The sequence below is a fragment of the Amblyraja radiata genome, chromosome 31 (assembly GCF_010909765.2).
Source record: "Amblyraja radiata isolate CabotCenter1 chromosome 31, sAmbRad1.1.pri, whole genome shotgun sequence".
In the NCBI taxonomy this organism is placed as follows: Eukaryota; Metazoa; Chordata; class Chondrichthyes; order Rajiformes; family Rajidae; genus Amblyraja; species Amblyraja radiata.
The window spans coordinates 19,536,589-19,559,243 of NC_045986.1; the positions used below are offsets into that span (position 1 = coordinate 19,536,589).

The 22,655-nt window shown below is 42.4% G+C and overlaps 1 protein-coding gene across 2 annotated transcripts in view; it reads right to left on the reverse strand.

Annotated features, from left to right (window-relative positions):
- Positions 1-6,432: 6,432 nt before the first annotated feature.
- The window catches only part of disp3 (dispatched RND transporter family member 3), a 300,294-nt gene continuing 284,071 nt past the window's right edge, over positions 6,433-22,655 (reverse strand). For both annotated transcript variants that reach the window (XM_033048014.1, XM_033048013.1), the window contains exons 18-22: positions 19,106-19,251; positions 14,762-14,921; positions 13,295-13,408; positions 10,201-10,367; positions 6,433-6,829 (exon numbers count right to left, since the gene is read on the reverse strand). In XM_033048014.1, the coding sequence (XP_032903905.1) occupies positions 6,467-6,829; positions 10,201-10,367; positions 13,295-13,408; positions 14,762-14,921; positions 19,106-19,251 (950 nt within the window). In that variant the 3' untranslated portion in view covers positions 6,433-6,466. The remainder of the gene's footprint in view (positions 6,830-10,200; positions 10,368-13,294; positions 13,409-14,761; positions 14,922-19,105; positions 19,252-22,655) is intronic.

Consider the following 22,655-nt stretch of genomic DNA (forward strand, 5'->3'; position numbering starts at 1 on the left):
GTATCATTACCCTAAATCTGTGTCCCGTTGTGTGGTTCTACCAAATGTGCAGAGGAGGAAATGAAAGACTGACAGGGGCTGAACAGAGCAGATATAAAAAGGATCACACTTGTTTTTAATAGTTGAAAGTTGGTGCCCTCTGGTTGGGGAATGAGTAATAAGATATAATTAAGTGATTAGAGGTTGGGGAAGTATCTTCTGTGGAAGGAAGAGGAGAGAAAACAAAATTAAAGGATTCCTTGCTTGGCATCTGATCTCAGAAGCCGGAGATTTTATGTATCTTGTATGAGGAGATTATTTTTACATTGAAATGTGACCTAAATATTAGTCAGAAGAAACAGCAGAATTATTTGTTTTCTCAAATTGTGCGGTAATAACTGTGTTATCAAACTGCAATTGGAAGCTTGTTAATCATTTAAATGTCTAGTCTATTATTAGGCTTCAGTCTCTGAGCATTGGTTTTACTCGATCTAAACTGAACAATAATGCAGCTTGAATGCCCGAGTCAGACATTAAAATTCCATACAGACTGACTTCCCAAAAACACATATTCAGTCCAATTTATCACTGTGTTTTCAAACCAGAGGATTTAAATTCATGACAATGTCTCCACCAATTTTCAATATTTTTTTGTCACTGTGAGTGCCAGAAGGGACTGAGATAATAGACTCACAGGGAAAGGTTATTTATGACCAAATAGAAACCATTTACGCACATTAGATGATTTGCAGGTGTTGGAAAAATTGGGCTGTTCAGTGCACCTGGCATTTCCTGGTGTAAATCGTGCATCTGATAATGTGTAGGAAAGGAACTGCAGATGCTGGTTTAAACCAAAGATGGACACAAAAAGCTGGAGTAACTCTTGAAGAAGGGTCTCGACCCGAATCGTCACCCATTCCTTGTCTCCAGAGAAGCTGCCTGTCCCGCTAGTTACTCCAGCTTTTTGTGTGCATCTACTAATGCCGTCTGGTGAGTCAAACTTAGACCGGCTGTTGAAAATGTGACCCAGTCATTGTTGTAATGAAGTGCCTCGAGAGGTTAGTTATGGTGAACATCCACTTCAATCTTAGTAAGGGACTGGACCAGTTTCAAATGGCTTACCATACAACAGATCAATAGCTTATGATAGACACAAAAAGCTGGAGTAACTCAGCGTGACATTGAAACATACAAGATTGTTAAGGGCTTGGACACGCTAGAGGCAGGAAACATGTTCCCGATGTTGGGGGAGACCAGAACCAGGGGCCACAGATTAAGAATAAGGAGTAAGCCATTTAGAACAGAGACGAGGAAACATTTTTTCTCACAGAGTGGTGAGTCTGTGGAATTCTCTGCCTCAGAGGGCGGTGGAGGCCGGTTCTCTGGATGCTTTCAAGAGAGAGCTAGATAGGGCTCTTAAAAATAGCGGAGTCAGTGGATATGGGGAGAAGGCAGGAACGGGGTACTGATTGGGGATGATCAGCTATGATCACATTGAATGGCAGTGCTGGCTCGAAGGGCCAAATGGCACAGCATTCAATACATCATCCCATCCAAGCCTATCTTCAAAGTTTGGGAAATGAATCTCAGGTCGTCTCGATCCAACTTGGATCTTGACTTCCTCCTCGGCAGACCTCAACTAGTATGAATTGGCAACTACCTCCTCACTGGCCATTAGCTTAGGGGCATCTCAAGGCTGTGTGCTCAGTCCCTTGCTCCATCCTCTCTGTACCCATGACTATGGAAGGTCAGGCAGCATCTCAGGAGCACTGAAGTGTTGGAGTAACAAAGTGCTAGAATACCTCTGCTGGAGGGCTCCAGAGATGCTGCCTGACTTGCTGAGTTACTCCAGCACTTTGTGTCTATCACAGGGAAGTGTATGGTTTATCTAACAGCAAAGGAATTCTAAAGTCTCTTTGTGAAATCTGTTACGGGTTCAGTATCTAAAGATCACACAAATCTTTCTTCAGTGGTCAGCCAGTGAGACTGTTCCCAGCGATCGTTGTATTTGACGCTCTTAAATAATGTACTGTCTGCCTTGCCCGATCTTTGTGGTGTGTTTTTAAGCTTACTTCAACAGGAGCTTGCAAGTGAAGATTTTGCGGCAGTGTCGTCCATAAGGCAGTAAATTGTTATGTAGCAATTTGTAAAGTTAAATATTCATGTGAAACTGCGGTAATCATGCAGACATTCACACAGTCCACCAGCATTCCCTCACTCGTTATTATATCGTTTACAGTGTACTATGTTTACGTATTCTGCTGCGCTGCTGCTAGTAAGAATTTCATTGTTCTATCTGGGACATATGACAATAAAACACGCTTGACTCTCTTGACTCTTGAAACCCACACGGTCACTGGGACAACGTGCAAACTCCACACAGATCGTGCTCGAGGTCAGGGCTGAACCCAGGTTGCCGTAGCTATGGATGGAAGAGGAATAACAGGAAACAAAGAGAAAGTAAAAGCCCCAGAGGAAGGTTTTCATTGACAATAGAAATTTATTTTGATTTGAGTTAATGCAGCTGTAAATACAACAATTTGAATGTCAAATAAGTCAACAACAGTTCCTAAAACAAGGAACATTGTTCAAAAATCATTTCTTTCTACAAAATTACTTAATTTACACAATAAGGAAAAAAAGTACTAAATCTATCACTATGCAGTAATTAGTGCCACTTCTATTTTCAAGACTTTGTTAGATGTTGGTATTAATGTACATGTACTGGACAGATCAATATTTCGGAACTGATTGCCTTCAGGTCCTTGTTAAATAGTCATATCAAAATACATTGGGGTAGATATCCTTTTGGTCATTGAGTATAGATTGGGGAAACTGTTACTATACCTCTCCACCTGACCTTTTACTTGCTCCAGGCATGGGTGGGGAAAAAACACCTTGTCGACTTAGAGTAACTCCTTGCAAATGGTCTGCAATTTTAAGGAAGTGAAGGGTGAATTGAAATAATGCCTTTCAATAAGCAACATATTTAGGCAGATGTGTCCAAATAACTGGCAGATTCTATACATTTTATTAGTTCACAAGTGATAGGAGAAGAATTAGTCCATTCGGCCCATCAAGTCTACTCCGCCATTCAATCATGGCTGATCTATCTTTCCATTCTAACCTCATTCTCCTGCTTTCTCCCCCCTAACCCCTGATACCCATACTAATCAAGAATTTATCTATCTCTGCCTTAAAAACATCCATTGACTTGGCCTCCACAACCATCTGTGGCAATGAATTCCTCAGATTCACCACCCTCTGACTAAAGAAATTCCTCCTCATGTCTTTCCTAACGGAACATCCTTTAATTCTGAGGACATGACCTCTGGTCCTGCTCTTCCACAAGAGGAAATATCCTGTCCACATCCCTTCTATCTAGGCCTTTCACTATTCGGTAAGTTTCAATGAGGTCCCATCCCCTCATCCTTCTAAATTCCAGCGAGCACAAGCCCAGTGCCTCTCACCAATTGTTGAGGTAAGGTTCCCCTGCACAATAGGTGCTGGGGCACAGAGGGAAATGAACCTGTTGCCATACTCAGTCCACTCCTGATATTACTTCAGTGGAGGGAAACTTGTAAAGCACCAAAGTATATCCGATCATACACGCGAAAAACCAGTTGATAAAATGGAGTCCAATTCTTCCTGCTGAGCTCTGAACTGTTTGTCACCAAGCATCACAAAATGGTTTCAGCAACACCTTGTAACTTATCTTTTCTCATAACTGTTATGCAAATCAATCAGTTTGCATTTATTTATTTGTCACAACTTAATTAAACTGCCAATAACCTTAGCTTGTTATTTACTTTTATACCTCTCCAAACTGACAGCCATCATCCTGTTTTCATTAAAATATGTTGTTAAGCATAACTGTATTTTTAACCTTTTAAACGTGGTTTAGGGCCAGCACATGGCACTTTGTATCTGCTATTTTATGCGATACAGAGACAGGATAAATAGTCATAGTCCTTTTCCCAAGGCAACACAGTCTAGACCCAGAAGGGTTTACAGCGAGAAGGGAGAAATTCACAGGGTATCTGAGGGCTAGGTTTTTCACACATAGGGTAGTATTTATCTGGAAAGAGTTGTTAGAGGAGATGATAGAGGTTGATGCAATGTTTAAAATCCATTTGGACAGGTACTTGGATATAAAACGTGTAGAGATACAGGCCTAATGAAGGCGAACGGCATTAGCACAGATAGACATCACTGTTGCCATGGACAAACTGGGCCAAAGGGCCTGTTACTGTGCTATTGAATTCCATGATTCTATTTAGAATAAAATAGATGTGAGGAGTGAAAGAGCCAAACAATCGCCACTCAGGTGTCATAGCCAGGGTTACATGCAAAGTGTACGGATGTCCACAGTCCTTGACATAAAATGTGTAGGTCTTCTCTACCGAGTGGACCATGGTGTAGTAAAGAAATATATTAATTATACAACATTTTCACCTTTGTTACATTCTAGTTCCAACTAGTTTAAGCACCTAAGTTTGGTCATACTGGCAATCATCATGGATGAAGGTCATCCTGACTCGGGTAACAGCAACATTTCAGTCATCTCTCGGTTCCTCCAGCTCTGGCTTCCTCCAAGGTTTTGCCTTTCTTCACGTGGAATAACTTTGGTTTGAAAGTGACATTTTCCTTCGAAGGATGAGCATGCAATGAAGCAGAATCAAGATGAGAGGGAGGAGGATTAAAGAGGATCTGAGGGGTAACATTTTGTCACACAAAGAGTAGTTGGTATCTGGAAAATAGCTGCCAGAGGAGTTAATGGAGGCAGGAACAGTATCAACATGTATGGGGCATCTCAACAGGCACTTGAATGAGCAGGATGTAGTGGGATATACAATAGACGCAGGTAAGCGGGATTAGTATAGATAGGCATGATGGTTAACATAGATGCAGAGGACCGAAAGACCTGTTTCTATGCTGTAGAACTCTATGATTCTGATCAATCTGACATTTTTTGTAGGTCCACACAACATATTTGAGAAACCACTTTACTGAAAAGCGAGGACATTGGCTTGGCTCAAAGCGCAGTGTCGTACGGAGGCAAATGCATTGTCGGAGATGCTACCCCCCAAACAAGACCCAAAACCGAGGCCTCATTCATTTTGAAATTGTAAAAATTATGTTCCACTGTTTGGGGGGTTTCACTGTTGCTCTGATCAAGACTTTAACAAAGCCCATTTGTTGCCCATTTGCTGGAACCACCTTGTACGTTTGTTTACTTTATAGCAGCTGCCATTATTAAAAGAGCGTGAGGTGCTTTGAAACATCCAGAGGACCGTGACCGATGCAAGTTTCATTTCTTGTTATAACTTATTGAACATCCCTTGAAAAGGATGAATAGGAATTGATACCATTGGTTTGCCAGCTGTCACCTATAAAAAGTTTCTGGTGCTATCCTGCTGTATGTAGGTCTGGACATCTATTCTTATTTTGGATGGCCATGGAAAAAGCTAACTACTTGGCTCACTGGACCAGAAATAGGCCAAAACCAGCATTCAGACGATCTTGGTTGGCAATGTGTGTTAAGACCAATGTAGCACCCATGGGTGAAGAACAGCACTTGGGTGATAGAGTGCACCCATGGAACCAGAGGAGAAGGGAGGCAGTGGCAAGAACCTGAGGACGTCTCAAGCTACACAGTTAAAAACATAACAACAAATAAAAATAATCTTAACTAAAACTTATCCTGTGACATGGTGGGTCAAAGAACCTGTTCATTTGCCGTGCTCCATCTCAGCCCTTCTCAGGTGGGTTCCTTCTCAGGGAGAGAGAAGAATAGAAGTGATGTGAATACATACAAAACGCTGGAGTAACTCAGCGGGACAGGCAGCATCTCTGGATAGAAGGAATGACACCTGTCCCGCTGAGTTACCCCAGCATTTTGCGTCTATCTTCGGTGTAAGGCACCATCTGCAGTTCCTTCCTACACAGGTGGATTCACTGTCCCGGTTTGTATTCCCAATGCCCAACCATGGATATTGACAACAGTTTGGAAGAAACCAATTCACCTTGACTCAGCCGGAAGATGGAGCATTGCAGACGGAAGAAAAAACAGGTAAAGGCAAATAAAGAGGCTTTTCCCCGTGCTAATTTGACAGTTTTCAGTTTTCAGAGGCGATTTCTTTATGGTTAAATGCAAGAAATACAATAGGCATAAAAGGTAACTAAAATCTATTGAGAAAGATCATTCATTCCACTGATTAAACTTTCCCCTTACAAATGGTGAAAAAATCGGAACGTGTTCAGAGTCCATCTAATCAGCAGGAAAACTGCACTCATTCCATCCCTTGCAGGTACCTCGTTGTTAGTGGACTCAGCGAGTCAACAATGATCAACCATGAAGGAAGGAAAAGGTTTACAAAAGAAAATGGCAATGGCCCTCTTTATTTATTTTTTTGCTTTGTGATGAATTTCCCTTTTTTTTAGCACTATTTGTTTTGAAGTCTCTTATATTATCTGTATAAATAAATTACAGTGCTGATACATTGGGGAATGGGATTTTGTACCCCAATTTAATCAGTAGGAGACAGATACAGAACCCTCCGCTCCCAATGCCAACTACTCCTACGATCGCCTTGAGGAAAGACTTTCTCGAGCGATAGAAGTCATTTGGAGCCAGAATGCTGAGCAGGGCCGTGTTAACAGTTAATGTGTACAGAATGGAGATGGCGGTATTCAGGGCGACAATCTTCCCAAACTTGGCAAATGGAATTATGATGCAAAAGAAAAGGGGGATTGTCGCAATGACAGTGGTGATGGCACTGGAGACGATGGCGACACCGACGTGTCTTACAGCGGCCAGAGTCCTCCATTTCCCCATGTTACATTTATCCTGTGAATTAAACAAGGCAGAGCGTCAGCAAAAATAGGTTCAGCCACGACTTGAAATACATGAGAAATGGCGATGCTGGAAATCGGAAAAAACCCCGAAATAACTGGGAACGCACGGTGGCGCAGCGGTAGATTTGCTGCCTCACAGCGCCAGAGAACCAGGATCGAACCTGACTAGGGGTGCTTGCCTGTACGTTCTGGCCGTGACCTGCGTGGGTTTTCCACGGGAGATCCGGTTTCCTCCCACACTCCAAAGACGTACAGGTTTGTAGGTTAATTGGCTTCGATTAAATTGTAAATTGTCCCTGGTGTGTGAAGGATAGTGTAAGTGTGCGGGGATCGCTGGTCAGCACAGATTCGGTGGGCCGAAGAGCCTGCTTCCACACTGTATCTCTAAACTAAGGTAAAACTAACACTCAACAGTTCAGGCAGCATCTGTGGACAGAGAAATTGAATTAATATTTCATGTCATTTACTTTTCATCAGAATTAGGAAAAGATTATAAGATCATAAGATCAGAATAATGAATGGATGTGGAGAGGATGTTTCCACTAGTGGGAAGGTCTAGGACTAGAGGTCTTAGCCTCAGTATTAAAGGACGTTCTTTTAAGAAGGAAAGTCAGTGGCTATATTTAAGGCAGAGATAGATAGATTCTTGATTAGTATGGTGTCAGATGTTATGGGGAAAAAGACAGGCGAATGGGGCCAGGAGGGAGAGATAGATCAGCCATGGTTGAATGGCGGAGTTGACTTGTTGGGCCGAATGGCCTAATTCTACTCCTGTCATTTATGATGTTATGAATTAGGAAAAGTTAGAAATTAAATATATTTCCAGTTGTAGGAAGTGAGAAGGGTGGAGAGGACAAAAGGAATGTTTTCCATCATCCTATTCATTTCCCCTAATTGCTTTGTTGTTCTGGGTGACACCATCTCATGTTTTTTCATCTGCTATCTTTCCCTCTGACCCCAGCCCTAATTATGATGTCCCATTTTCCTCTACTTTTCCTCTAATCTCCCCATTCGGTGGTATTCCGCTCATCTTGTCCACAGACCCATCTCCTGTTCTCACAGGTAAATGTAATCCATCTCCTGCTACTCAAGCCATCTAAGTATGGTTCTCCCTCTTTGTGTGTTTGCTCTGGCTCCGGTCATGTGTTTCATCTTCCTTTCTGCTAAACAAAACACATTTCATTCCATTATCTCTGGAGAAAAGGAACAGGTGACATTTTGGGTCGGAACGCTTCATCAGACTGGGGAGATGATAAAAGTGGGCCATGCAGGACTGGGGAGCGATAAGGTTGGAAGCTGTGGAGGGCAAACAGCTGGCAGTGATAAACGAAGGGTTTTGACCCAAAACATCACCCATTCCTTTTGCCCAGAGATGCTCCCTGATACGCTGAGCGACTTCAAGCATTTTTTGTCCATCTTCAGATTAAACCAATATCAGCTGTCAGTGTGGGAATGGGAAGAGTAGTTATGGCCCCGACCATGGGGGGAAATGGAGGAGGACTGACTATACTTTGTGCCTTCCACCACAGTGAAGAATGCTGTGGTGGATGTATGTGTTAAATTGTTATTGTGTATTGTGTGTTCTTTATTATTGTACCGCTCCTGGCAAGTTCATTTCACTGCACTTAATTGTGTATGTGATGAATAAATCTGATTGATTGATTGAAATGGTTGGCAACTGGGAGATCCAGTAGGCCTTGGCGGACTGAGCGCAAAAGTTCGGTGCAGGATATAAATAAAAGCGGTGTGAAATAATAAACATTCTAACCAGCATTTATGCTGCAGCGCCTAAATAATTTTACCATTGATTGATAAAAAACAAATTGAAAAATACTCAGCCCCTCACAGGGTTTTCTGCTGCTCTGCACAGCTGGTTACCATGACATTATGTGATTATTCAACCAAGTGTGCGACTTGCCTTAAATGTCTCTCGGATGTTCAGGATTGCCATTGATCAGTGCAGCCAAATGTTCTCTATATGTCGCCAATACATATATATTCTCATTTACTTTGTTTCACAACAATTTGCACAGAAGTAACTCTTCACCTGAAGCTGTATTGCTCACTTAGTTTGAACACATCGCTGCATGAGTCTGAGGAAGGGTCTCGACCCGAAATGTCACCCATTCCTTCTCTCCAGAGATACTGCCTAAGTTTCTCCAGCTTTTTGTGTCTATCTTCGGTTTAAACCAGCATCTGCAGTTCCTTCTTACACATCCCTGCATGAATCTCTCTTAGCTCAACAGTGCTTGCACAATATATCAAATACCTTGTGTACGCCAATAGACAAGTAACATCAGGGGAATAGATGCACAGATTTGTTTACCCACAGTAGGGAACTAAAGAAACAGAGGACATTTTAAGTCTAAGGTGGAGGGGAAAGATTTATTTGGAACCTGAGGGGCAATATTTTCACACAAAGGGTGGTGGGTATATGGAACATGCTGGCAGAGGAGGCAGGTTCTAGAACAACATTTAAAGGACACTTGGACAGGCACATGGATAGGAAAGGTTTAGAGGGACATGAGCCAAACACAGGCAGACGGGACTAGTGTAGATGGGACATCTTGGTCGGCATGCTCAAGTTGGGCTGAAGGGCTTGTTTCCATGCTGTATGACTCAATGACTCGTTTATTTCATTCTATAGGCTAAAACCTTTTGAAATCCTAACTTAATTTCCTCTATTAACTAGTTCTTAGCCCCCATTTCTATTGCCTCTGATTATGCTCCTTCCTGTGTTCTTTCATCACAAATGAGATTAATATAAAAAAATAGCCAGAATAAAAATTACAGCTTTCTTTTTTATTTATTTATGTCGTAACTCTGCAATTCTCCAGCTTACCTTTTTTAATTAGCATTAATACTATTTTCATTTCACTCAATCTCTGACCACATATAAATAGAACGAGTAGTGAAAGATCTGGATAGTGGATGTGGAGAGGCTGTTTACACTAATGGGAGAGTCCAGGACCAGAGGTCATAGGCTCAGAATTAAAAGACGTTCCTTCAGGGAGGGGATGAGGAGGAATTTCTTTAGTCAGAGGTGGTGAATCTGTAGAATTCATTGCCACTAAATGCTGTGGAGGCCAAGTGAATGGATATTTTTAAGGCAGAGATTCTTGAATAGAGCGGGTATCAGGGGTTATGGGGAGAAAGCAGGAGAATGGAGTTAGGAGGGAGAGATAAATCAGCAATAATTGAATGGCAGTGGTCTTGATGGGCCGAATGGCCCAATTCTGTTCCGGGCACTATTGAACTTATGAACAAATGACATCTCCACCAGGTTACAGGTTACACAGTTTGATGCTAAGAAGATAGGCCGATTATCAAAAGACACTTCCATATTTTGTTGCTTCCACTTACATCGGTCTCGGCTGTCAAAAGGGTTTCCCCAGCCAGCAGGTAACCCTCGACGAGGTGGACACAGTAATCCACAGAAGAGCCCATCAGGATGGACAATGAGATGGCTTCCACCGCTCCCATTTCCCAGCCTAACCAGTACATGAGAGCAACCATCAAGCATATCACACCTGGTGAAACATAACAGGCGTGAGCGTCATTGTACACAATACGCAATCCTGCTCATCTCCAAGGACAACTGGAAAACAATGGAATCGGACAGCAAAATATACATAGACACAGAATGAAGAAATATGTTACTGACATTTATATAGTGCCTTTGCAACCAGTGAATCATCACTTCTGCAGTTATAGTCACTGGTGCATTTTTGGTAAACAAGGATCCAATTTGCGCTTATCAATGTCTTACAAATGGACATGATAAATAACCAGGCAAACCTATATTTTTTAAATGATATTGATTACTTTTTCACACAAAGGGTGGTGGGTGTGTGAAGCAAGCTGCCAGAAGAGGTAGTTGAGGCTGGGACTATCCCAATGTTTAAGAAACAGTTATACAGGTACATGGATAGGACAAGTTTGGAGGGCTATGGACAGGCAGGTGGGACTAAGTAAGTGTAGCTGGGACATGTTGGTCGGTGTTGGCAAATTGGGCCAAAGGGCCTGTTTCCACACTGTATCACTCTCTATCATTCTGTGATTGATTGATGAACACCAGCCTGTTCTGTTCAACTTCCAGAAGTGATAGGTAATGACTTGCCTCTGAAACAGTACCTCTAAAATTACAATCGCATTGAAATATCAGCATAGATTACGTGCTCAAATCTCTAGAATCCCCAGAACTCATAGCCTTCTATATTTGAGATGAAATTAACTCCATGGGATATCAAGAAATAGCTGATAACTATAGATGCGACAAAACTAATGGGTAGGAAGGAACTGCAGATGCTGTTTTACACAGAAGATAGACACAAAATGCTAGAGTAATTCAGTGGGATAGGCAGCATCTCTGGATAGAAGGAATGGGTGACGTTTCGGGTCGAGTCCCTTCTTCGGACTGAGAGTCAGGGGAGAGAGAAACTAGAGATATGAAAGGGTAAGGTGTGAAAACGACAGATCAAAGCAGATGGTGATCAAGGAGAGGGCGAATGGTTCATTGTTGGCTGAGGGGAAGGTGACAACAAGGCATACAAACAGTAACATTAATCAGGAGGATAGTGAAAGCAGTCGGAGAACTAGGACGGTGGGGGGACGGACAGAGAAGGGAAGCAAGGGTTCCTTGAAGTTAGAGAAATCAATAGCTGTAGGCTGCCCAAGCGAAATATGAGGTTCTGGAGACATTGATGTGATTCCCTGAATTTGTTTATATCTGTGCATTTACTCAGAATCTGAGACGGGAAGTTCAGATATGTTAATCAACGAGTGGCAGGCACTGTATTTATCCTTCTGTGTGCCAGCCATCCACTCTCGGCATATCTCCCCTTCCAGTAGGGGTATTCCTGCCTCTTCACTTCGCGATGCGCACTCTTTCTGCCAAGGTTCTGTGCAGATGATCTAGGCAGATAGTCAGTGCGCTTTCAAGCATTAGCAATGCTGCTAGAGTAGAAATGGTTTGTTAGTGGACAATCAATATTAATTATACCTGAGGAAATCCATCACTTCCAATTTCACTGGCTCGTGTTCTGCTGTCACAAACCGAATCACAAACAACAGCTGGGTTGGTCTTCATTAGGAGACCGCAATAAACTCCCAGAATGATAACATTGGTTATTTATGTGTGGAAGGAAATTCTTTTGAGTATTTTTCGCATACATCTAAATGTCCGAATTTAGGAAATCTTCATTTATATCCGATGACTACCAGCATCTATTTCAAAATCTGCATTTGCAAACTATTCCACTCTCACCAATTCCATACATTTTGGAAATTTGCTGGAAAAAATTCCAGGCATCAGTATTAATATCTACTTGCAAAGGCATTGATCGGTGTCATCCTGCATGGCTATTTTTGGTGGGCAATCCTGTCTAAAAATACATTGAATGTTTTAAAGAAGTATTTGAACATATGAGCATGTGGGTGTACTTCACAGGATCATCGGAGCTGCTGCTTCACAGTATCAGGGACCCAGGTTCAATCCTGATCTCAGGTGCTGTGTGTGTGTGAGCATATTAAAGTGGGCAGTGCTGTTGATGTTGTCCACATGGACTTACAGTAAATAAGGTCTAGAGTAAAGCCCTGATGGAAGGCTGGCCTAAACATTTAGAGCCAATGGACTCCAATGCAAGTTGGTAAATTGAATAATTTCTACATTTTGATAAAAGTTATCTTAACTTCTTGAATATATTATGTGTTATTTAGTACTATTCACATCATTAAATAATGACAAAAACTAAGTGAACTATAATAGACCAGTCCATCTAAAAAGATAACTAACATTGATTTGTAAATATTGAAGAAAGCGGAAAGATGTTGGACTGTCTCAATGCACAGATTGACACAGCTAATTACAGTCAATCCTACATCAACATTTCTCACGGCGTAAAGTTATTTAGCCGCTGTCTTACAGACACTGAGCAGTAGTCAAGAGTCGAGAGTGTGTTATTGTCATGTGTCCCAGATAGAACAATGAAATTCTTACTTGCAGCAGCACAACTGAATATGTAAACATAATAATCTGTAAACAATATAGTAAATGAAGAAAAAGTTAAGTGTTTGTATACGTACACACACACACACACACACACACACACACACACACAAAAACACACACACACAAAAAAATATATAGACACACACACATATACACACACATACACACACGTACACACTCACACACGCACACACATATATATATATATATTGATCGCTAGTTTAATTAGAAATGTCCTGCTATATCTATGCACACACACACACACACACACACATATATATATACACAATATATATACACACACCCACACACATACACACGCACATATATGCATAGATACAGCAGCATCTCTCCAATTAAACCAGAGATAAATCTGATAATTCATCTACTAATTTCAAACAACTTTGCAATCAATGGACAGCACAAAAAACATATTGTTATTCTTACCTAGAATGGTCATGAGCACTGGTAAAAGTAGTAGGATGTGCGTGGTGAAAATAGCAACTGCTGCAACACAGATTATCAGAGAAAGCATCAAACTGTACAGTGCACTCTGAACACCTGCAGAGGGAGAAGAGACATCATAAAGTTCTCTGAGCCATTGCAAAGTATTATGGAATATTGAATCAGTATTAATATAAATTCCCAACCCACACCATCGACATGCCACAATTCAATTACTACCTTTAACTTACTTCTCAATTTTGAGCTTTTGTAAATATCTGTTGGGAAACTCATAGTTAGACTCACATTCAGATTTGTTTATTGTCAATTGCACCAAGGTGCAATTAAATTCCTTGTTCATTTGAAACTCATAGAGTAAATAGTATACATATAGTGTATATACAAATACACATATACAAATAGTCCACATATGGGGCTGGAGGTGGATACACTGGAGGTGGTCTTGGACGGGAGGATTCTCCTTAACCTGCAGAGCATCTTGGACAATACAGCTTACCCTCTCCATGACACACTGGTCAACCTGAGTAGCACCTTCAGCAACAGACTGGGTCCACCAAGATGCAGCACAGAATGCCACAGGAGATCCTTTTTCCATGTGGCTATCAAACTGTACAACTCCTCCTCATTTGTCATGGGGTAGACTGACTCCCTCCCCCTCCCCCCCAATCTTTGCATATCCCTGGACTTTCCACTTATCACTTTAACTTCATGTTTCATGTACTTTGTTGTGTTTTATGACTGTTGGCAGCAATTTCCCTCCTGGGATAAATAACGCTCTATTGTATCGTATCATATTGTATCGTATCGTATATATTAATGCCAAATGCAGCAATAAAGACAATGATGAATGAAAAAGCAGCAGGATGGTGCAAGATTGTACTGCAATCTCAAATAGTGCACAAATATAGACATATACTGAATAACTGAATGAGCTAGTGTTAAGTGGTTTAGTAATTGGCTTTGGTAAAATTGGAGATTTTCCTTAGTGTATACGATAGTGCTAGTGTACGGAGTGGTCGCTGGTCAGCACGGACTCGGTGGGCCAAAGGGCCTGTTTCTGCGCTGTATTTTTAAAGTGTATCCAGGAAAGCTTCATGAGGCAGTACATAGTTTCACTAGAAAAGGGAATTGCTAAGTTTAATAGTTGGGAATATTGTAGGGAAAGTGGAAGGAATGTCAATGGGAGTATTTTTCAGAATTGGTGACCATAAATTTTTAAAGTCTTAGGTTATTACGAAAAAAGTCTGGGATGAACAGGAAAAGTTATTTTCACACAACAGAGGGTGGTGGGTATATGGAATGAGTTGCCAGAGGACTTCGATGAAGCAGGTACAATAACACCATTTAAAAGATATATGGACAGGGAAGGCACAGCGGTAGAATTGTTGCCTTTCAATGCCAGAGACCCGGGTTCGATCATGAATCAGCACAGAATTCCTTGAGACTTGCCTATTATTTCCATGAAAATCTGCTTCCAGTGCTCACACGTCTGAAATCCGTGGCGTAGGGATGATTGCTCGGAAAACTGTAGGAGCTGGTCCTGGAGGTAGTTCTCCCATTTCAAGTAGTCTGCATAGGTTTGAAACGAGGACTTTCCTTTGTAAGTTGTCTGTGGGGAATCAAGGAGATGAATATGGTGACAGTAAACAGAATCAAAACACTGTGCAGCACATATGTTGTCGGATCAATGAGCTTTCCACTGATGCACAGCTCCAGTTTTGTGGGTCGCATTAACAACCTGCACTTATATTGCAATTTAAATGCTGCAAACACTCTCAGGCTACTTAATGTGTACAATAAGATTAATACTGATAATGAGCTGGGGAAGCAGATAGTATGGTAGAACATTTAAAAACTCAGACATAGAAGTATGTATTCTTAATTTAGTTTAGAGATACAGCGCGGAAGCAGGCCCTTAGCCCACCGAGTCCGCACCGACCAGTGATCCCCGCACATTAACACTATCCTACACACACTAGGGACAATTTACACATACACCAAGCCAATTAACCTACATACCTGTACGTCTTTGGAGTGTGGGAGGAAACTGAAGATCTCGGAGAAAACCCACGCAGGTCACGGGGAGAACTTACAAACTCCATACAGACAGCACCCGTAGTCAGGATCGAATCTGGGTCTCCGGCACTGCAAGCACTGTTATGCCCTGTCCCACTTAGGAAACCTGAACGGAAACCTCTGGAGACTTTGCGCCCCACCCAAGGTTTCCGTGCAGTTCCCGGAGGTTGCAGGTGGTTGCCGGAGGTTGCAGGTAGTGGAAGCAGGTAGGGAGACTGACAAAAACCTCCGGGAACCGCACGGAAACCTTGGGTGGGGCGCAAAGTCTCCAGAGGTTTCCGTTCAGGTTTCCTAAGTGGGACAGGGGCATAAGGCAGCAACTCTACCGCTGCGCCACCGTGGCCGCCCATAAATGGTATTAAAATGGTCGCAGGAAACTTTTGCAGAGGATGGAGCATCTCTGGAATTGTCTATCCTGGGATGCTGTGGAGGCCAAGTCATTTGTTCAGTTTAGTTTATTGTTTAGTTTCATGGGATTGTTTTAAGATTTACGTGGGATTCCACATGGGACTGTTTTATGATCGTGGGGCAATTTAAAGAATATGTACTTATGCTCCACAGAGTCCCCACAACCCAAAATGTTTTACAATTCAAAATGTTCACAGATTATAAAAACCCAGGAAGCATATAAATTTAAATCTGGAAACCAATCAAAAAAAATTGGTTGGCAGGAACAGGAGACAGATTAAAGTGTGTCTTTAAAAATCATGATAATGGATTCAAATATTCACAAGATTAGATTGCTCAGATTTTCACAGCCAGACAATGCTTGGGAAGTTTCAGGTGTGAAATATCCAGCACTAAGCACTAAATTCATTTCTAGGCTTAAACAGAAATGAGCTGAAATTAACTTGGTATATTGGCACAAGGATTCATAAAAGAATTGTGAGAATATGATAGGACCACACGGTCTCTCAGGCTGACAGAAATAGAGATTGGAATCTCAATATTAACATATTAATTTAACATTTTTATGTGACCATTCTGTTTTTTTTCCCTCTCCAGATATGTGTCTGTACATTTTTTGTTTCAATTTGTTTCTTTTCCTTTTTTCACACTCTTTTTAAAGTACACGTAGTTTTGCGATAAGCCGTGTTTCCATATTGCAAAATGGATAAAATGTGGTGGATGAATATGAGAATGTTACTTGTTTTATGTGGGTCGAATTGATTATAAAGTAATTTCGATTGGGAATGAGAGAGCCACTTATAAGTTAATTTGGAAATTGACAAACAGGAAAAAAAGCTGCCTCTTTTACTTTCACCCAGAGTAGGGGAATCAAGAACCAAGGGACATAGGTTTAGTGAGAGGGCAAAGAATTAATAGCAACCTGAGTGACTACCTTTTCCGCACAGTGATGGGTATATGGAACGAGATGCCAGAGGAGATAGCTGAGGCAGGTACCACAGCAACATTTCAAATACATTTGTACAGGTTCATGGATTGGAAAGGTTTAGAGAGATATGGGCGAAATGCAGATAGGTGGAATTAGTGTAGAGGAGCCTATTCATTCAATGTATGTATTCATGAGAGAGTTAGATATAGCTCGTAGGCCCAACAGAATCAAGGGATATGGGGAGAAAGCAAGAAAGGAGTACTGATTGTGGATGATCAGCCATGATCATATTGAATGGCAGTGCTGGCTCGAAGGGCCGAATAGCCTACTCCTGCGCCTATTTTCTATGATACATGCTGTTATGACTCTATGACTCCAATGCAACTATCATGATGTACCAGAATTGTTACCCTGATAATTTTAGTCCGCATCCTATTACAGAAATGACCTCCATCTCTCCACCCACCAGCTATCTCCCCCCATTCTGGGAAGGGTGGGGCATTTTGGGAAGTTTTCTGGGATGTTTTCTCATGTTTCCATTTCTGATGAAGGGTCTTTGACCTGAACATATTTCTCCCCTCCTCACTGATTCTATTAGACCTGCTGAATGCTTCCTGCATTCCTTGATTTTGTTTTCGATTTCCTTTAGTTTGATGCTTCAAGGTTCTTGGTTCTTGGTTCTTGGTTCTTGGGTCCTCCAAAATATTCCAACTGGAATTTAAACTGGAGGTGGTGAAGGGAGGGATTAAGCCAGAAAGGGTATAAAGAACACACTCTATAGAATTTAACATAAAACATCCCCACACAGCAGAATCAAAGTTTCCCACTGTGTGGGAAGGCACCAAAGTCAGTCTCTTCCTCCACTGTTCCTCGTGGTCAGGGCCTCCCCAAGCCCTCCGCAGTTGCCGCTACGGGCGGCCCGATGTCCAGGACCGCTCGCCGGGGTGATACAAATCCGACATCGGGGCTGCGGGACGTCCTCAGCGGCGTGGACACCAGAGTCGGCCCCCTCCTACCGGTGTCGGCGGCTTCCAAAGTCCGCAGGCCGCGCCGGGCGGAGACTGCTGCTGTAGACCCTCTGCAAGGCGCCCCAGGACTTCACGATGTTGTTCAGCGCCGCCGCATTGGAAGCTCTCCGCACCAGAGCTCCACGATGTTGGAGCAGCGGCCCAACGCTCCGGAGCTCCAAACGGCGACCCAGGTAGGCATCGCCCGCTCCGCGGTGACTCCAGCGCTGCACCGCCGCTGTAGCAGCCCTGGTCCGGTTCCCGGTTCCCGGTCCCCGGCAGGAAAGGCCGCTCCGATCCAGCTGGTAGGCCGCGAGGTGGGGGGCGAGGACGCGACTCGGAGAAATAGTCGCGTCCCCGCCAGGAAGAGACTGGGAAACGGTTTCCCCCTTACCCTGCCCCCCTCCCCCACATAGAAAAGTTAAAGTTTCCCCCAACACAAGACTTTAGACTAACTAAAAATAAAAATAAGATTGAAATAACAGACAGGCTGTAGGTAGAGGCTGCTGCAGTGCCCACATTTAAGGTATTAAATGCAATTGGTCTGGAAGATGGAGAAAGTTTATTTCCAGTGGTCAGAATCAGGATCCGTGGACAAAATAATTGTAAAAATCATTCCACAGATGCAACCTGATCTGCTGATTACTTCCAGCATTTTCTGGATTTATTAAAGGTTTTCAGGAACTATAATTTTTTGATTTTCAAGTCAAATTGACTCAGATTTTAGTTGTACAAAAATTAATAGGAGAGGATTGCTGCCACTGTGGCATTGTGGAAGCGGTAGACTGCTTCCTTACAGCACCAGTAGACCCAGGTTCGATCCTGATTAAGGGTGCTGTCTGTACGGAGTTTGTTTGTTCTCCCTGTGACCGCATGCGTTTTCTCCGGGTGCTCTGGTTTCCTCCCACACCCCTTAAGATGTACAGGTTGCTAGGTTAATTGGCTTCTGTAAATTGTAAATTGTCCCTAGTGTGTAGGACAGTGTTAGTGTATGGGGTGAGTGCTGGTCGGCACAGACTCAGTGGGCTGAAGGGCCTGTTTCCACACTGTATCTCTAAAGTAAAGTCTAATGGGTGCAAAGGATAGAAGTTTTCAGCCACTCCAGAGATATTACAGCTAGATGGGATGGGGGTCTAACTGGACGTGTCAGAGATGAAGACCACCAAGGAATTCAAGGCTCGATAATATAATTACCACTCAAAAACATGGTTCTTTGTCCGATGGATGCATGGCACTTGTTGGAACAAAATAAGTTTATTTCCCACATGAACACACAGCAAAGAACTCAACTCAAGGGTAACTCCCTCAGGCGTTTCAACGATGCAATCGGGCAGCTGTAAAAATGATCTACATTTTTTTCTTGGCAATGCTTACAGATTCAAAGGCCATCGAGATCCACTGAACCCTGCCATCTCTCACTCCTACAGCGCCGTGAGACAGTTGCCCAGGAAGCAGGTTGGGTTCTGGTATGCTCTTGCATTCCGGGTGCAACATTTGCAGGAATGTAGAAACGCTGTAACCTAGGGCACAAGAAGAGCTTGATGTTACTTACCAGCAACAGTGTTTATAAATCGTCAGCTGACATCAGTCAACAAAACAAATTACACATTCAGATCGCCATTCAGCAGAAGGGGCCTGGTGTTTTGCTTTGAGTTTCGTAGCTATCAAACTTTACAATTCCATTCCCTTCTGTCGTGGGGTAGACTAAGATTGACTCCCCTCCCCCCCTCTGGCCCTCTCCCCAATCTTTGCACATCCCCAATCCTTTCCACTCGTCACTTTAATTTCATGTTTCATGTATTTTGTGTTTTTTATGACTGTTGGCAGATCAATTTCCCTCCTGGGATAAATAAAGTTCTATCGTATCATATGCTATCTGTCCGGTGCCTCAGCCGGTGACTGCAATCCTCGGTACGATACAGATGTTGACTCGAGGATTGTTCCAGGAATCTTGTGCCAAATCTGGGACCTGCTGCAGCTAAAATTAGTTTCAAGGGTGCCAGATTGTAAACGTATGGAGAACATATTCTGGTTCATCTAGCAAGATGCGTACATCAAGAGTGGTACAGTGGTACAGTTGCTGCCTCACAGGGCTAGAGACCCAGGTTCAATCCTGACCTCGGATGTTGTCTATGTGGAATTTGTATGTTCACCCTGGGACTGTGTGGGTTTCCTTCGGGTGCTCCGGTTTCCTCCCACATTCCATAACACATATAGCTTGGTGGGTTAACTGGCCACTGTGAACTACCCCAGTGAGTCTGGGGGAATTGGATGGGAATACAAAATGCAATTAATGTGGTGTCAGCACAGACTTCCTGTTTCTGTGCTTTATTTCTCTATATCACATTACTTATATCCTCCTTGGAGAGCATTTAATAAAGGGATTATCTCCCAGGCTCATTTGAGGGACGACATCTCAGGAGTTTTTCTCTACCTTACCATTTCCACAATCCAGGTCTCTTCTAGGATGCTTCTCTCACCTACTTTAGCAAAAATGAGAGCTAACACAACCAAGACTAAAGATAACATACTCATCATTGCCTCTTTGATTAAGTGTCAAAATTCATCTAATCAGCCTTCATTCATCTCTAATATTTTCATAACAAATAAAAAATTGAAAGAAGGTGGAGAAACATTTATTTTTTCTTTTTGGATTGCCCCAACTTGCTTGCAGCAGTAACCAGGAGATTAGGCTTCAATCCTGGGACAATTTGGGAGGGGTGGGGTCCTTCTTTGATTCCAGGTGAGGGAGAAAACCTGTCAAGTAAGCACTTCAGGTTTTCACAGACTGCCATTTTAGTTTAGTTTAGAGACACAGCGTGGAAACAGGCCCTTCAGCCCACCGAGTCCACACCGACAAGCGATCCCCGCACATTAACACCATTCTACACACACTAGGGACAATTTACATTTATACCAAGCCAGATAACCTACAAACCTGTACGTCTTTGGAATGTGGGAGGAAACCGAAGATCTCGGAGAAAACACATGTGTTCACGGGGAGAATGTACAAACTGCATACAGACAGCACCTGCAGTCGGGATCGAACACGGGTCCACGGCGCTGCAAGGCAGTAACTCTACCGCTGTGCCACGGTGCCGCCCTGTATGACTGGGCTGCACTGTATAGAAATATCCCAATGCATTGTTTCAAAAATGGGTAATGATATACTCACAGTGTCATGATAAACATATATCCTGCAACCAACTTCACTAAAAGCAGAAGATTGCATCATTATCATGCCCATTTATAATCTCCTACTGCACACAAATGTGACGCTGTGTATCATTTTTTTAAATGCCTGACTTCAAATCTACTTAGCTGCCTGCGAAACACTTTTGCACGACCCAAGAATGTGAAAGATGCAATTGAAATTTGTCTTCCTTTTCAGATTAAGAAAAGACATATACATAACATAGAGACGATATTCTTGTTAAACATAACTGCACTGTGAAAGCCTGTTTTAATCAAAGTTTTGCAGAGATTGAATTGGAGCAATTAAAGAGAATACATTGCTTCTGGAGAAGGTAAATGGATGAAGCAATTACAAGGATGTTGGTGAATTGGTGACCTCTGCTCATAGCTCATTCGACCCATCATTAACGTAAATACTGATTCAAACTGCTGCTTTATCCTGAGGCATTTATTCGAAGTGGCTGTCAATGCTTTGAAAATCTACTTTGAGCTTTTATGCAGTTGGGATACGTGAAGATTTCCTTTAAAGAAAAGTTAATTCTCCACATTCTGAATAAATACTTCCAGTGAAACAGATTCAGTGAAGTTGTCTAAGTGACCTTGTTGAAATGCCTAAAGGATCAATCAACTTTAATGCTGACAGGAATGTGAAACTACAGCAGTTACCAATCAATACAGCTACGTGCCAAACCTATGGTTTGTGCATTTTATTCAGGTTCTAAAGGACATAATAAATTTGGTCACAAGGAACTGCAGATTTGCAAAAAAAAAGACACAAAGTTGCCAGGACTAGAGGGTCTGGTCTATAGGGAAACATTGAGTCTATTCCTTGGAGCGAAGGAGTATGATGGGTGATCTTATAGAGTATATTAAAACATGAGAGGAATAGATTGGGTTGATGCACAGTCTCTTGCCCAGAGTAGCTGAATCGAGGACCATACAACATTGGTTTAAGGTGAAGAGATTTAAAAAAGATTTAATAGGAATGTGAGGGAAATGTTTCACACAAAGGGTGGTGGGTGTATGGAACAAGCTGCCAGAGGAGGTAGTTGAGGCTGCGACCATCCAAATGTTTAAGAAACAGTTGGACAATTACATGGATAGGACAAGTTTGGAGGGATATGGACCAGGTGGGACTAATGTAGCTGGGACATGTTGGCCAATCTGGGCAAGTTGGGCTGAAGGGCCTGTTTCCATGTTGTATCACTCTATGACTTTAAGTGCTGGAAAAACTCAGTGGGTCAGACAGCGTCTCTGGAGAACATGGATAGGTGACGTTTCGGTTTGGGCACCTTCTTCAGACATAATAAATTTGTTTGTCATGAGCATTGAAGCTCTATCATACAATAAACCAATTACTATCTTTAAAAACAAATGGTCAATCACAGTTTCAAAAATAGACCCACAATTTGAATGGCAATGCAAACAAAAAAAAGGTTACATTGAAAAAAAATGATGTTGCATTTATTGGAAAGGGAAGTGTGACATGAGGGAGGGACTGGAGTGTGAGGAGATGCAGAGTCATCTGCTGGCCATGTATGTGCAAGTGACGTTCATAAAATTGGAGCCCATCCATGGAGCCCAGCCTGAAGAAATGTCCCGACTCTTTTACACCTTCAATGCCTCAATCAATGTTCACTCACATGCAATCAGCTGCTCCCTCAACTCCAAGGGGCATTGACTTTAATGGATTTGGCAGGCAGCCACTTTAGGCTTTGACTGCTAAGTT